The sequence below is a fragment of the Salmo trutta genome, chromosome 8, assembly GCF_901001165.1.
Source record: "Salmo trutta chromosome 8, fSalTru1.1, whole genome shotgun sequence".
Taxonomy (NCBI): domain Eukaryota; kingdom Metazoa; phylum Chordata; class Actinopteri; order Salmoniformes; family Salmonidae; genus Salmo; species Salmo trutta.
Window position 1 is genome coordinate 16,639,318 of NC_042964.1, and position 14,292 is coordinate 16,653,609.

The following is a 14,292-nucleotide window of genomic DNA, read 5'->3' on the forward strand; positions in this document are numbered from 1 at the left end:
CGTAATTCACCATTATTTGGGTCTCTGTGATTTTGGTTGGATAGTGTTCAAAAAAAATTCTTATCATTTTACAATCTGTATCAAAACAGTTTTTTGGGTTTGTTTTTTATCTATTTCAGTTGTGCTTATTTTGCCGTTTGCCTGAATATATTGTTGATGTTTTTTTTAGTGCTAGATTGATGCCTTCTTTACAGTGAGTGGATGTGGTATCCAGAAAGTTATCGAAGAGTGTTTAGATATTTTGGTTACTTGTTGCTTTCTGGTATTCTTATGTGCTCTTCTGAGCTCATCTGCATGAACTTCTGATTTTGTTCAGCTTACTGGGCTGTGAATGTGTGGCTGGTTGATCTGGTCCTGTAGAAGCTTTGTGTTTTTCAAAAAAAGGGGGGGGGGTCTCTCAGTCTCTGCTGCTGCTGGTGTTACAAGTACTGCCTCAGTGGCCATGTTGCTATGGTTACCGCCAGTAAACAGTTGGAGCTAGCCAGTAAAATTTGAATTGAGCTATTCTACACGATTAAGATTGCTTTTTCAACTCACACCATGTCAATCTTGTCCTCCTGTGTTGATCTTCAGTTGTACAATTTCATTACCAAGATATATTTAGCTAATTTAATTTTGTTAATCTCACTCTTAACAACCAGAAAATTATAACCAGTCAGGAGCTGTTCTTCTGCATGACTGCCTCTCTCTCTGTCTCTCTCTCTCTCCCTCTCAGAAAGTGAGGAGGAGTCTCTATGTGGGACTCTCAGTGTAGCCATTCACTCTGCCTGTGGATTACAACAGCCAGCCAGTGAGTATCCGCACACTGTATCTACCATGTATCTAACACTATCCAAATGCATACCACAGTGTCTATATCTTACCCAGACACAGTACATACATACAGTATATTCTACCCTCATACTCCACTGTAACACAAACCAGTAAGCTCTTTCAACAGACTGTCTCACTACTCCCTCCTAGGTGTGTATGTGTGTGTGGAGGTGGATGGCTTTGAGTTCTATGAGAGCCAAGCCCAGACCCATTCCTCTGTCAGCAGCCTCAGCCCTCACTGGGACCAGGTAAGATGCTGTACCCAGGCTAGATGTCTTCACGGATCCACCTGTACCTGAATACCCGAGACCCGGTCCGGGACCCAGAATTCGAAAATAATGTCACGGGTCTAGGTCGGATCTGATGTGGGAGGCTGCTACTTTATATTGTTGTTTGTAACTGTGTAGGACATGAAACAGCCTCTATCTCAAGGCCATCAGACTGTTAAACAGCCATCACTAACATAGAGAGGCTGCTGCCAACATGCAGACTCAAATCTCTGGCCACAGACTTAATAAAGGTATCCATAGTCACTTTAAATAAAGCCACTTTAATAATGTTTACATACCCTACATTATTCATCTCATATGTATATATACTGTATTCTACACCATCTACTGCATCTTGCCTATGCCGCATGCCATCGCTCATCCATAAATGTATATGTACATATTCTTATTCATCCCTTTACATTTGTGTGTATTTGTGTGTATAAGGTAGTTGTTGTGAATTTGTTAGATTACTTGTTCGATTTTACTGCATAGTCGGAACTAGAAGCACAAGCATTTCGCTACACTCACATTAACATCCGCTAACCATGTGTATGTGAACAATAACACTTGATTTGATTTGATAGCGCATATGTCAATTAGCCTAGCTAGCTTAACTAGCTTCTCCAGGTTTGATGCAGTCAAGACAGGTACTACGTAATCATATTGGATTATAAATAACCTAGTAATGGCAGTCATTAATCTACTATAGCGTGAGTTGGCTTGGTTGGTTGCTGTCTCTCTCATCTCTCCCTCGCTCCTCCGTGTTAACCATGTCACTTGCTACACATAGCAGGCCCCTCACCTCTCTCTGCCTCCTCTCCCTCGTGCTTTATCATCTCCGGGAAATAAAGTAGCTTAAAAATTGACTTTTCTGCTGCTTCCATCACTCGGATCGGACCGGGTCTGGATCAGACCAGGTCTATACGAAACGGGTCTAGTTGTCCTCGAGTCTGTTCAGAACAGGTCTCTATATGTAAAAAACAATATTTATGCAGATATTGAGTCCGGGTGGGAAAGCCCCAGGTCCAACTTTTTTGACCCATGAAGGCCTCTAACCCATGCTAGCTCTACCAGCAGCCATTTTGAAAGGGGGAATCATTATCTTACCTACATTTTTGTTACAGATGTAGGATCTTAATTTGGGCCAGTTTGTTACAGCAGGAAAATAATCCTGTAGCAGCAGGAAATGTGAATTATTATGTTGGTTATAATTAACAGCAACAGGAAATGTGAATTATTATGTTGATTATAATTAATGGACATTTTTGTAGGGGATGATACCATTTTCATACGGGAAAATGTTAAACCTCAAATACACTACAATTTTTAAATGTCCTGCATTGCATCAAAGTTCTCCTGCAACAGAGTGATCAAATTAAGATGCTACATCTGTAAATAATGATGATGCTTTTCAGTGATATTTCAGTGATGATGCTTTTTATTCAAATTTGTCTTTTAAAATACCATTTGAACTTAGTCATCAATACTCCTCTTTGACAGTGGTTTGTGTTTGTCCTCAGGAGTTCTCATTCCAGGTGGATAGGGCTCAGAACCTCAGGGTGCTGGTTGTGTTACAGCCAGAGGTAGGAGAGAGCTGTGAGGACCGAGTCCTTGGCAAGACCGCCATACAGGTGTGTGTCTGCATCTGTGCCTAGATGTGTGTATCAGTATCTGTTCTCCCATGTTTAGAAGGTGTGTGTGTGTGTGTGTGTGTGTGTGTGTGTGTGTGTGTGTGTGTGTGTGTGTGTGTGTGTGTGTGTGTGTGTGTGTGTGTACATACATGTGTGTTTCCATCTGTTTAAAGGTGTATACTGCGTGTCACAGGCAGCTGGTGGCACCTTAATTAGGGAGGACAAGCTCATAGTAATGGCTGGATTGGAATGGTATCGAACACATTAAACACATGGTTTCCTTGTGTTTGATACCATTCCATTCACTTCATTCCACTCCATTATTATGAGCCGTCCTCCCCTCATCAGCGTCCTGTGCTGTGTGTGCATGTGTGCGAACGCCTGTGTTCACCTGTTCATGTGTATGTGTTCTAGCTGGACCCAGCCCTCCTACAGAAGCGATGGAGGAGACAGACCGTATCTCTAGGCCAGGTGGTTGTGACTCTGTCTCTAAAGTACTACCCCCACCCTCTAGACCGGCCCAGTCTGGCCCCCGCCCAGCAACAGCGCATCTTCTGCATGCCTATTGGAACTGTGGCACAGTGAGTCCTGTCAATCATTACAAATAGTCCAATGAGCTTTAAGGACCTGAGATTTTGGCACACTGGGTGCATCTCAATTCTCTAAAGCGCTGTCAGGTAGCCTAGCGGTTAAGAGCGTTAGGCCAGTAACCAAAACGTGGCTGGTTCAAATCCCTGTGCAGACGGGTGCATCTCAAATCTCTAAAGCGCTGTCAGGTAGCCTAGCGGTTAAGAGCGTTAGGCCAGTAACCAAAACGTGGCTGGTTCAAATCCCTGTGCAGACGGGGTCAAAAATGCCCTTGAGCAAGGCACTTAACCCTAAATGCTCCTGTAAGTTGTTAAAATGTGTCAAACAAATTTTCCACGGTCTTCAATGAGGTCTGGGGGGGCCAAACTGAAAATTGGTTATATTTCCCCCCCATTCAAATTTGCTAAAGATAGTCCTCTATCCATAGTTTTTTGAGTTTTCGATTACTCCCTGACTGTCTATCTTTCATTTCGGTGATTATTAGCGAGCTGGACAGAGTCAAGAAACTGTTTGAATGTAGGTCCATTATCATTTCTACACAATTTCCATTTGCCTTTAGTCATTTTAAAGTATATTGAGTTCGTTCCTCCCCCCTCAAAAAAAAAATTCTATCTTTTTTTTTTATCATACCACCCGCGGGCCGGATTGGACCCCCTGCTCTAAAGTGACTTCCACTCCTTATCTCATCTCTTAACTCATTTATTTGTAAGATCATTTTCAATGACAGAGGACTTTTCAACATAGACCTCAACATGCAACACACAACACGTCTCCCTCACCTTGTCTGTTTAATAGTGTTAGTTAGGAAGTGAAATGAAACCACAATGACGGTCGTAACTTCTTGTAGTATAAGAATAGCAGATGTGGCAAGACAAGAATGGCATGAAAAGAGAAACCACACTGTGGGCTTTCCATTTCTCTGAATTGAAAGGAGTCATTGCTCTTTGTGTGCATTGCATGTTTCATGTCTCTAGGATAAAGTCAAATCATTCAAAACACCATATGAACATCCAAGACAGGTTTTTCTACGATGCCGATAGCATATAATGTGTGTATGTGCTGTATGTAGAAACACAACCCAGAGTGTGTGTCTGTGTGTGTGTCCTCTTCCAGACAGGAGGGAGTCCTGGTGCCACATGTGGTGCGTTGCTGTGTAGAGGAGGTGGAGAGGAGAGGGATGGAGGAGGTGGGCATCTACAGGCTATCAGCAGCTACCAGTGACATCAACAACCTCAAGACTGCCTTCAACACCAGTGAGTCTGTGTGTGTTTTTGGTGGGGCTGGAGGTCTGTGGTTCAAGTATGTTGTGGTCTAATGTCAACTTATACTCCCTCTATCATTCTCTCTCTCTTTCTCGCTTCCTCCCACCATCTCACCCTTTCTTTCCCCCCATCTCTCTCTCTCTCTCTCTCTCTCTCTCTCTCTCTCTCTCTCTCTCTCTCTCTCTCTCTCTCTCTCTCTCTCTCTCTCTCTCTCTCTCTCTCTCTCCTTCTAGATCTGCGTGAGGCAGTGTCCAGGTTGAGGTGTGTAGATGTGAATGCTGTCTCAGGTATACTGAAGCTCTACTTCAGGGAGCTACCGGAACCCCTTATACCTACAGAGCTGTTTCAGAGCTTCACCAAAGCGTTGGGTATGTCACGGACACACACACGGACGCACGCACACACACACACACGGACGCACGCGCACACACACGCACACACAATTCTCCACTCATACCTGTGTTGTTTCTCTCTGTTAGATATCCCAGACCTGAGCTCCAGGAGTGTGTCCATGTTGTCTCTGCTCCAGTCCTGTCCCTCCGTCAACCAAAACACCTTCCTGTTCCTCCTCCACCACCTCAAACGGTCTCTCTCACCTCTTCTCAATACTTGTTTTGCACTAAGTATGTTACTAAAAACATGATACTTTTAACATATTACATGTTACTATACTGCTCAAAAAAATAAAGGGAACACTTAAACAACACATCCTAGATCTGAATGAAAGAAATCATCTTATTAAATACTTTTTTCTTTACGTAGTTGAATGTGCTGACAACAAAATCACACAAAAATAATCAATGGAAATCCAATTTATCAACCCATGGAGGTCTGGATTTGCAGTCACACTCAAAATTAAAGTGGAAAACCACACTACAGGCTGATCCAACTTTGATGTAATGTCCTTAAAACAAGTCAAAATGAGGCTCAGTAGTGTGTGTGGCCTCCACGTGCCTGTATGACCTCCCTACAACGCCTGGGCATGCTCCTGATGAGGTGGCGCATGGTCTCCTGAGGGATCTCCTCCCAGACCTGGACTAAAGCATCCGCCAACTCCTGGACAGTCTGTGGTGCAACGTGGCGTTGGTGGATGGAGCGAGACATGATGTCCCAGATGTGCTCAATTGAATTCAGGTCTGGGGAACGGGCGGGCCAGTCCATAGCATCAATGCCTTCCTCTTGCAGGAACTGCTGACACACTCCAGCCACATGAGGTCTAGCATTGTCTTGCATTAGGAGGAACCCAGGGCCAACCGCACCAGCATATGGTCTCACAAGGGGTCTGAGGATCTCATCTCGGTACCTAATGGCAGTCAGGCTACCTCTGGTGAGCACATGGAGGGCTGTGCGGCCCCCCAAAGAAATGCCACCCCACACCATGACTGACCCACCGCCAAACCGGTCATGCTGGAGGATGTTGCAGGCAGCAGAACGTTCTCCACGGCGTCTCCAGACTCTGTCACGTCTGTCACATGTGCTCAGTGTTAACCTGCTTTCATCTGTGAAGAGCACAGGGCGCCAGTGGCGAATTTGCCAATCTTGGTGTTCTCTGGCAAATGCCAAACGTCCTGCACGGTGTTGGGCTGTAAGCACAACCCCCACCTGTGGACGTCGGGCCCTCATACCACCCTCATGGAGTCTGTTTCTGACCGTTTGAGCAGACACATGCACATTTGTGGCCTGCTGGAGGTCATTTTGCAGGGGTCTGGCAGTGCTCCTCCTGCTCCTCCTTGCACAAAGGCGGAGGTAGCGGTCCTGCTGCTGGGTTGTTGCCCTCCTACGGCCTCCTCCACATCTCCTGATGTACTGGCCTGTCTCCTGGTAGCACCTCCATGCTCTGGACACTACGCTGACAGACACAGCAAACCTTCTTGCCACAGCTCGCATTGATGTGCCATCCTGGATGAGCTGCACTACCTGAGCCACTTGTGTGGGTTGTAGACTCCGTCTCATGCTACCACTAGAGTGAAAGCACCGCCAGCATTCAAAAGTGACCCAAACATCAGCCAGGAAGCATAGGAACTGAGAAGTGGTCTGTGGTTACCACCTGCAGAACCACTCCTTTATTGGGGGTGTGGTTGCCTATAATTGCCTATAATTTCCACCTGTTGTCTATTCCATTTGCACAACAGCATGTGAAATTTATTGTCAATCAGTGTTGCTTCCTAAGTGGACAGTTTGATTCCACAGAAGTGTGATTGACTTGGAGTTACATTGTGTTGTTTAAGTGTCCCCTTTATTTTTTTGAGCAGTGTATTTACATTCGGTCATTTAGCAGACACATTTATCACAATCTTAACAAGCATCATATCCATGAAATGCCGACCTGACATTGCGTACCATTGTATTTTCCACGTGTATTTTTGCCAAAGACATCATATCCTCACATGTGTCTTTGTAAGTGACATCATACTCTCACACGTTCTCCAGAGTGTCAGATAGACAGGAAGTGAACAAGATGCCTCTGATGAACCTGGCCACTGTGTTTGGTCCCAGTCTACTGCGCCCCCCTGCGGCTGTTCAGGGGCAGAGCAGCCCGCCAGTGGACATTTCTCAGGAGGTGGTGGTGCAGGTTGGTCAAAGCATTTCAACTGGGCCTCTGTGGAGAAATAATAATGATGACCTTCATAGTACAATATGGTGAAGATACAGCCTTTGTTCTAATACACTGAAAGAACACCTGCTCTTTCCATGACATACACTGACCAGGTGAATCCAGGCGAAAGCTATGATCGCTTATTAATGTAACTTGTTAAATCCACTTCAATCAGTGTAGATGAAGGAGAGGAGACGGACTAAAGAAGGATTTTTAAGCTCTGAGACAATGGAGACATGGATTGTGTATGTGTGCCATTCAGAGGGTGAATGGGCAAGACAAAAGATGTAAGTGCCTTTGAAAGGGGTATGGTAGTAGGTGCCAGGTGCACCGGTTTGTGTCAAGAACTGCAACTCTACTGGGTTTTTCACGCTCAACAGTTTCCCGTGTGTATCAAGAATGGTCCACCACCCAAAGGACATCCAGCCAACTTGACACAACTGTGTGAAGTATTGGAGTCAACATGGGCCAGCATCCTTGTAGAATGCTTTCGACACCTTGTAGAGTCCATGCCCCGATGAATTGAGGCTTTTCTGAGGGCAAAAGGGGGTGCAACTCAATATTAGGAAGGTGTCTTTAATGTCTTGTACACTCATTGTACTTTGGCAATGCATCCTACCTCCCTTCTTATCTCTATGGCTTTAACTAACCAAGTAATGTCAAATCAGTGATTACCTGATATTAAGGAAAGAAGGATGCATAATTTTTTTGGGGTTGAAAGAGTACATTGATTTCAAACAGTCATCGAAATATTATGTTTCTCTGTCCCTCTATGTGTACAGGTCCAGGTTGTGTATTCCTACCTGCAGTGTGACAACCTGCCAGCAGCCCAGACCTGCATACCACATGACACAGCGACCACTGAGGAGGATTAGACAACAAGTGAACCAACTCCTGGAAACATCACGGTTGGCCAACAGAAATTCAGGAGAGAAAGAAAGAAGACTTGTAAACTACAGACACTGTAAAGATTAAATATATTTATTTGGGTTGACAGACCTGTCCTTTACTTTATATGACGTACTAGGTCCTAGGAGGTAGAGAAATGGACAGCGGATGCACATGGGAGGGTGTAAGGAGACAGTAGATTTGGGGGTGGGTTGTTGGGATTGGGGTGGGTCTGTGTGTCACACAGTGCAGATGTTGTAAAAAGGTTGGGGGTCACCTCCCTAGCTTGAAATCCCATCAGTTATGGTTCAAATCCAACTAGACGGAGTTCACACACACACACACACACACACACACACACACACACACACACACACACACACACACACACACACACACACACATATACACACACACACACACACTAGACTGCTAACAATTCATAAAAATTGCCACAAGACAATTTTTATTGACACTCCCTCTCTCTTGTACACTGCTGCTACTCGCTGGTTGTTTGTTACCTATGCATAGTCACTTCGCCCCCACCTACAGGTACACAACTAGCCTGTACCCCTGCACATTGACTCGGTACCGGTGCCCCCTGAAAATAACCTCGTTATTCTTATTGTGTTACTTTTTATTATTACTTTTTATTTTAGCCTACTTGGTAAATATGTTCTTCTTCTTCAACTGCACTGTCGGTTAAGGGCTTGTAAGTAAGCATTTCACGGTAAAGTCTACACTTGTTGTATTCACCGCATGTGGCAAATAAAGTTTGATTTGATTTGACATCATCACTACCGCACCCACCCCAATTGGGGAGGGGGGGTCCTTTTCAGGCCCCACTCCCACACCACCTGGACAGGGTAGGCTAATGTTACCTCTCCCCCTCAGCCTTTTGATCCCTAATCCCACCTATCCTTACCCCGGGCCCCCCAATCCTTTCTCCTCCTTCTCCCTCTCTCTCCCACCACATATTCCCACAGACTCTGAGCGTTTCGGGGAGCCCATTGCGTGGTGTCAGATGTGTGTGTGTGCCCGCCTGCCATAACAACGTCCAGACCGCGCCTGGAAACAAAGAAACGCGGAACCCTCGCTATGGCCCCTGGTGTCATAAATCACCTGTCCCCACTAACCCTGCGACTGCCAAAATAAGGTTCCCATTGCAAACTACAAACACATCATAGCACAATGGAGCTGGAGCCTGGAGAAGCTGTTTCTGAATAGTAGAGGGGAACAGACATCCATGACCAAAGGCTTCAGAGGACAGACAGGACTATATAGTATATTTAGGGTGGAAGGGTGGGAGGTCAAATGTACCATAAGCAAGGCTAAGGATAGGTAGAGGTAGTTAGACAGAGCAAAAGCGAAAGTATGTCATGCATTAACCCAGAATGAATGAACAGCACCTGTGTGTGTCACTTTGTTATAGTCAAAGGATATAACTGGGTTGTAACAGTAACAGTATAAAAATATATTGGCACTGAAAGTGAGCTGTGCTGTATTTGTAACCCCCTGTAGCTAGCTGTAGAGAGAGAGAGGGCCTGGTGGACAGAGGGGTGGGTTGGGGGGCAGAGAGAGAGAGAGGAAGCCTGGTGGACAGAGGGGTGGGTTGGGGGGCAGAGAGAGAGAGAGGAAGCCTGGTGGACAGAGGGGTGGGTTGGGGGGCAGAGAGAGAGAGAGGAAGCCTGGTGGACAGAGGGGTGGGTTGGGGGACAGAGAGAGAAAGAGGAAGCCTGGTGGACAGAGGGGTGGGTTGGGGGGCAGAGAGGGGAGGCCTGGTGGACAGAGGGGTGGGTTGGGGGGCAGAGAGAGAGAGAGGGGAAGCCTGGTGGACAGAGGGGTGGGTTGGGGGGCAGAGAGAGAGAGGGGAAGCCTGGTGGACAGAGGGGTGGGTTGGGGGCAGAGAGAGAGAGAGAGGAGGCCTGGTGGACAGAGGGTGGGTTGGGGGGCAGAGAGAGAGAGAGGGGGGGCCTGGTGGACAGAGGGGTGGGTTGGGGGGCAGAGAGAGAGAGAGAGGGGAGGTCTGGTGGACAGAGGGGTGGGTTGGGGGGCAGAGAGGGGAGGCCTGGTGGACAGAGGGGTGGGTTGGGGGGCAGAGAGAGAGAGGAGAGGCCTGGTGGACAGAGGGGGAGGCCTGGTGGACAGAGGGTGGGTTGGGGGGCAGAGAGAGAGAGGGGAGGCCTGGTGGACAGAGGGGTGAGTTGGGGGGCAGAGAGGGGAGGCCTGGTGGACAGAGGGGTGGGTTGGGGGGCAGAGAGAGAGAGGAGAGGCCTGGTGGACAGAGGGGTGGGTTGGGGGGCAGAGAGAGAGAGGGGAGGCCTGGTGGACAGAGGGGTGGGTTGGGGGGCAGAGAGAGAGAGGGGAGGCCTGGTGGACAGAGGGGTGGGTTGGGGGGCAGAGAGAGAGAGGGGAGGCCTGGTGGACAGAGGGGTGGGTTGGGGGGCAGAGAGAGAGAGAGAGGAGGCCTGGTGGACAGAGGGTGGGTTGGGGGGCAGAGAGAGAGAGAGGGGGGGGCCTGGTGGACAGAGGGGTGGGTTGGGGGGCAGAGAGAGAGAGGGGAGGTCTGGTGGACAGAGGGTGGGTTGGGGGGCAGAGAGAGAGAGAGGAGGCCTGGTGGACAGAGGGGTGGGTTGGGGGGCAGAGAGGGGGTAGTGAGGAGGGGTGGGAGAGAGAGGCGGATGGGTGCGAGGGGCAGGAGTTGGCCAAAGTCGAGGCACGCTTGATTAGTCCTAATCTGGGGGGACTCGGGTTGCCGTGGCCGCAGCATGTCCGTATGGAAAGCATGCGGGCAGCGGATCAGAAGGATTGACCTCTCCCTTTCAGGTTAACAGAAGCTGTGTGTGTGTGTGTGTGTGTGTGTGTGTGTGTGTGTGTGTGTGTGTGTGTGAGAGGGGAAGCGCAAGAGCCACACAGCTCGTTGAACTTCGACTTGGGTGTTTGATTCTGAGAATGTGTGTGTTTGTGTGTGTGAGAGAGAGAGACTGAGGGAAGAAAGAGGGAGAGAAAGGACATTTGAAGAGAGAAAGAAATAGAGGAGAGAGGGTGAGAGAGAGAGAGGAAATAAGAAGGGAAGATAGGAGAGAGTTTGCAGGAGGTCTAATTGAACTTTGGCTCTGGCTGCGGTGCAGACCTCATGCCTCGTAAAAGCCTCTATCACAGGCAGTAAACATGGCACCTCTCGACAACACACAGAGGCAGTTACAAACACCATGTAGCATCTAATCCCTCACACACACACAGCCTCCTAGTGTGTGTGTGTGTGTGTGTGTGTGTGTGTGTGTGTGCATGCATGTGTGCATTTGTGTGTGTGTATGTGTGCATTTGTGTGTGTGTGTGTATATATATACACGTGTCCATATAGTACCAGTCAAAAGTTTGGATACACATATTCATTCAAGGGTTTTTGAGAAGACATCGAAACTATGAAATAACACATATGGAATCATGTAGTAACCAAAAAAGTGTTAAACAAATATTTGGGGGGGGAGATTCTTCAAAGTAGCCACCCTTTGCCTCGATGACAGCTTTGCACACGCTTGGCAATCTCTCAACCAGCTTCACCTGGAATGCTTTTCCAACAGTCTTGAAGGAGTTCCCACATATGCTGAGCACTTGTTGGCTGCTTTTCCTTCACTCTGCGGTCCAACTCATCCCAAACCATCTCAATTAGGTTGAGGTCGGGTGATGGTGGAGGCCAGGTCATCTGATGCAGCACTCCATCACTCTCCTTCTTGGTCAAATAGCCCTTACACAGCCTGAAGGTGTGCTGGGTCATTGTCTTGTTGAAAAACAGATGATAGTCCCACTAAGCGCAAAATAGATGGGATGGCGGATCGCTGCAGAATGCTGTGGTAGCCATGCTGGTTAAGTGTGTCTTGAATTCAAAATAAATCACAGACAGTGTCACCAGTAATGCACCCCCACACCATCACCCCTCCTCCTCCATGCTTCACGGTGGGAACCAAAAATCTCAATTTTAGAGTCATAAGACCAAAGAACAGATTTCCACCAGTCTAATGTCCATTGCTTGTGTTTCTTGGCCCAAGTCTCTTCCTCTTATTAGTGTCCTTTAGTAGTGGTTTCTTTGCAGCAATTTGACCATGAATGCCTGATTCAAGCAGTATCCTCTGAACAGTTAATGTTAAGATGTGACATTTTCAGGATTGGCTGACCTTCATTGACTGACCTTTGCTTATTTGAGCTGTTCTTGCCCTAATACGGACTTGGTCTTTTACCAAATAGTGCTGCCTTCTGTATACCACCCCTACCTGGTTAAAACACAACTGATTGGCTAAAACACATTAAGAAGGAAAGAAATTCCACAAATTTACTTTTAACAAGGCACACCTGCTAATTGAAATGCATTCCAGGTGACTACCTCATGAAACTGGTTGAGAGAATGCCAAGAGTGTCCAAAGCTGTCATCAAGGCAAAGGGTGGCTACTTTGAAGAAACTGAAATATAAAACATATTTTGATTTGTTTAAAACTTTTTTGGTTACTACATATGTATTATTTCATATTTGTATTGTCTTCACTATTATTCTACAATGTAGAAAATAGTTTTTAAAAAATGAAGAAAAAGCCTTGAATAGGTAGGTGTGTCCAAACGTTTAACTGGTACTGTATGTGTGGAGGCAAAACTTACACTTGCTACCGTCCCTCATGCATGTGTGCTTTTTATTTTTTGTCAGTATTTGCATAAGGTTTACAAACTGTATTGCAAAGCTTGTCTGAATAAACCATAAGACAACTTGTATTCTGTAGGCTTACAGTAGTTGTATTCTCAGTGCTTGCAGGTCACTAGCGTGTGTGTGTGTGTGTGTGTGTGTGTAAGTGTGTGTGTGTAAGCATGTAAGCATTCAAGTATGTGTGTGTGTGTGTGTGTGTGTGTGTGTGTGTGTGTGTGTGTGTGTGTGTGTGTGTGTGTGTGTGTGTGTGTAAGCGTTCAAGTCTTTGTGTGTGTGTGTGTGCTGGGGGAGTTTTCAGATCAAACTCACTGTCGTCAGGGGGTCAACTGTGAAGACGGCTGCTGACAGGTGTTCCTGGAAAAACAGAGCAGGTGCATCTCTCTTTCTCTCTCGCTCTCTCTCCCAACCCTCTCTCTCTCGCTCTCTCTCTCTCGCTCTCTCTTCCAACCCTCTCTCTCGCTCTCTCTCTCGCAACCCTCTCTCGCTCTCTCTCTGTCTCGCTCTCTCTCCCAACCCTCTCTCTCTTTTTCTTTCTCTCTGTCTTGCATTCACACTCTCATCTTCTCCACGCACGCACACACAGCCACACACACGCAGACACTCTCCCTCCCTCTGTGTGTGGGGTACCCTAGAGAGGTCATCAGTCAGCGAGGCTATTTTTCTCCTCATTTTATTTTCAATCACAGGAAACATCACAACATGGGCCAACCAATCACAGGCTACATCACAACATGGGCCAACCAATCACAGGCTACATCACAACATAGGCCAACCAATTACAGGCTAACTCCCAACATGTGTCAACCAATCACAGGCTACAATGCAACATAGGCCAACCAATCACAGGCTGGCTACATCATAATATGGGCCAACCAATCACAGGTGACATCACAACATGGGCCAACCAATCACAGGCTACATCACAACATGGGCCAACCAATCACAGGCTACATCACAACATAGGCCAACCAATCACAGGCTACATCACAACATAGGTCAACCAATCAACCATACAAAGCTATAAGAACAACATGACACCTGACAATTGGGAGCTCCCTCATCGGTCTCCCTCCTCACACCTCTCACTCTTACTCCCTCCCCTCCTCACTCATACCCCTCACCCCCTCCCCTCCTCACTCATACCCCTCACCCCCTCCCCTCCTCATCCCTTCAACCACTTTCCCCTCCTCCCTTCCCCTCCTCACCCCTCCTCCCCTCCTCACCCTTTCCCCAGGGCTGGGGTGCTATACCTATTTTCCAGACCAAAACAGAATGCATGACATCACATTTGACCAATGCTTTTTAGATGTATATCTCTAGTTGTAAATGTCTGTGGTAGGATTCATGCTCTATCTGAGAGTCATATTCTATCTTAGAGCGACTCAACGTTCCTCTAAATGGCAGTTCGTTGGTGTCCGTTTCTTAGACTACGGTTGCATCGCTCAACCCATGGGAAATGTGCCTCAGTGAACATAAGTTTGTGTCACCTGACCCGATGTTGTGTATCTGCCACTGAAAGGAACTCTCAACTGAAGTGGTGCTACAAGCA

At 47.1% G+C, this 14,292-nt stretch overlaps 1 protein-coding gene across 1 annotated transcript in view; it reads left to right on the forward strand.

Moving 5' to 3' along the window:
* The window catches only part of si:dkey-33c9.6 (active breakpoint cluster region-related protein), a 16,239-nt gene extending 8,081 nt beyond the window's left edge, over positions 1 to 8,158 (forward strand). Inside the window, exons 14-22 of the mRNA XM_029760150.1 lie at positions 716 to 790; positions 964 to 1,061; positions 2,606 to 2,716; positions 3,131 to 3,297; positions 4,418 to 4,557; positions 4,800 to 4,934; positions 5,046 to 5,151; positions 6,997 to 7,138; positions 7,945 to 8,158. Coding sequence (XP_029616010.1) covers positions 716 to 790; positions 964 to 1,061; positions 2,606 to 2,716; positions 3,131 to 3,297; positions 4,418 to 4,557; positions 4,800 to 4,934; positions 5,046 to 5,151; positions 6,997 to 7,138; positions 7,945 to 8,037 — 1,067 coding nt within the window. The 3' untranslated portion in view covers positions 8,038 to 8,158. The remainder of the gene's footprint in view (positions 1 to 715; positions 791 to 963; positions 1,062 to 2,605; positions 2,717 to 3,130; positions 3,298 to 4,417; positions 4,558 to 4,799; positions 4,935 to 5,045; positions 5,152 to 6,996; positions 7,139 to 7,944) is intronic.
* Positions 8,159 to 14,292: the final 6,134 nt, after the last annotated feature.